The sequence below is a fragment of the Mastomys coucha genome, unplaced genomic scaffold (assembly GCF_008632895.1).
Source record: "Mastomys coucha isolate ucsf_1 unplaced genomic scaffold, UCSF_Mcou_1 pScaffold9, whole genome shotgun sequence".
Lineage (NCBI taxonomy): Eukaryota > Metazoa > Chordata > Mammalia > Rodentia > Muridae > Mastomys > Mastomys coucha.
Window position 1 is genome coordinate 7,660,136 of NW_022196915.1, and position 847 is coordinate 7,660,982.

Consider the following 847-nt stretch of genomic DNA (forward strand, 5'->3'; position numbering starts at 1 on the left):
GTTGTAGAGGGGTGCCAGGAGAAGTTTGCGAAGATTTCTCATCTGCCCAAAGCAGGGAGCAAAAAGGGCCAGTTTGAACATATTCCACTCAGTATTTAATTCCAATTCCTCGATGTGCTCTGGATGAAAGACATTCAAGATCTCTCTGGTAAACTCCATGGGCATAGCCCAGATCTTCATTGTTGTACAGCACAAATGTAGGGAGCCCTTTCTCTGCTGGGCCCACTTCAAGAAGTATGCTCGTACTTCATCAGGTTGAGGCCTGAGGCACAGGTCAGCTAACACCTTCAGCTTCCTCCTCAGTGCATATCTGGAAAGGACCTTCACTACTGGCTTCTCATCCAAGGGCTCTGAAGATGAGCCTTCTTCACTCTCCTCTGCACCAGCCCATATGTTCCAGAAGGCATGGTGTACATTCCTCAGGTCCAAAACCTGAAGTTTTCCCCTGCCGAGGGTGAAACATGTCGAATGTTAGCAAAAATGTACACCATTAATCAAATTTCCCTATGTGACTCTAAACTCAATTCACCCCCTACTCTGCCAAGGTGTATGTCTTTGAAAGAAGAGTGCAATGTGCACACAAGCATGCTACAGAAGCTTTCTGTGAGCTGCATGTGTAGACCTGACCACTTTCCTTTTACTAAAGGACTCTTTATTTCTCCTTAGATCCATTATTAGTGAGTGTGGGAATGCCAGGGATAGGCTCATTCTACTGTGAGGCTACTTTTAGATAAGCCCTAATCCACAGACAACTGTCCTTAGTCCAAGCCAATAATAGTTTCAAAGTTCCTGCTTCACTGTCTGATGATCCCATCAGAAGCAATTCAATGTGACCCCACAATCTCTA

General features: G+C 45.3%; 1 protein-coding gene across 1 annotated transcript in view; it reads right to left on the reverse strand.

The window, feature by feature from the left end:
- LOC116085159 (PRAME family member 12-like) overlaps positions 1–847 on the reverse strand; it is a gene marked incomplete at its 3' end in the record, with an annotated part of 12,235 nt that continues 11,388 nt past the window's right edge. The window contains exon 2 of the mRNA XM_031362606.1: positions 1–445. Within this exon, the coding sequence (XP_031218466.1) occupies positions 1–445 (445 nt within the window). The remainder of the gene's footprint in view (positions 446–847) is intronic.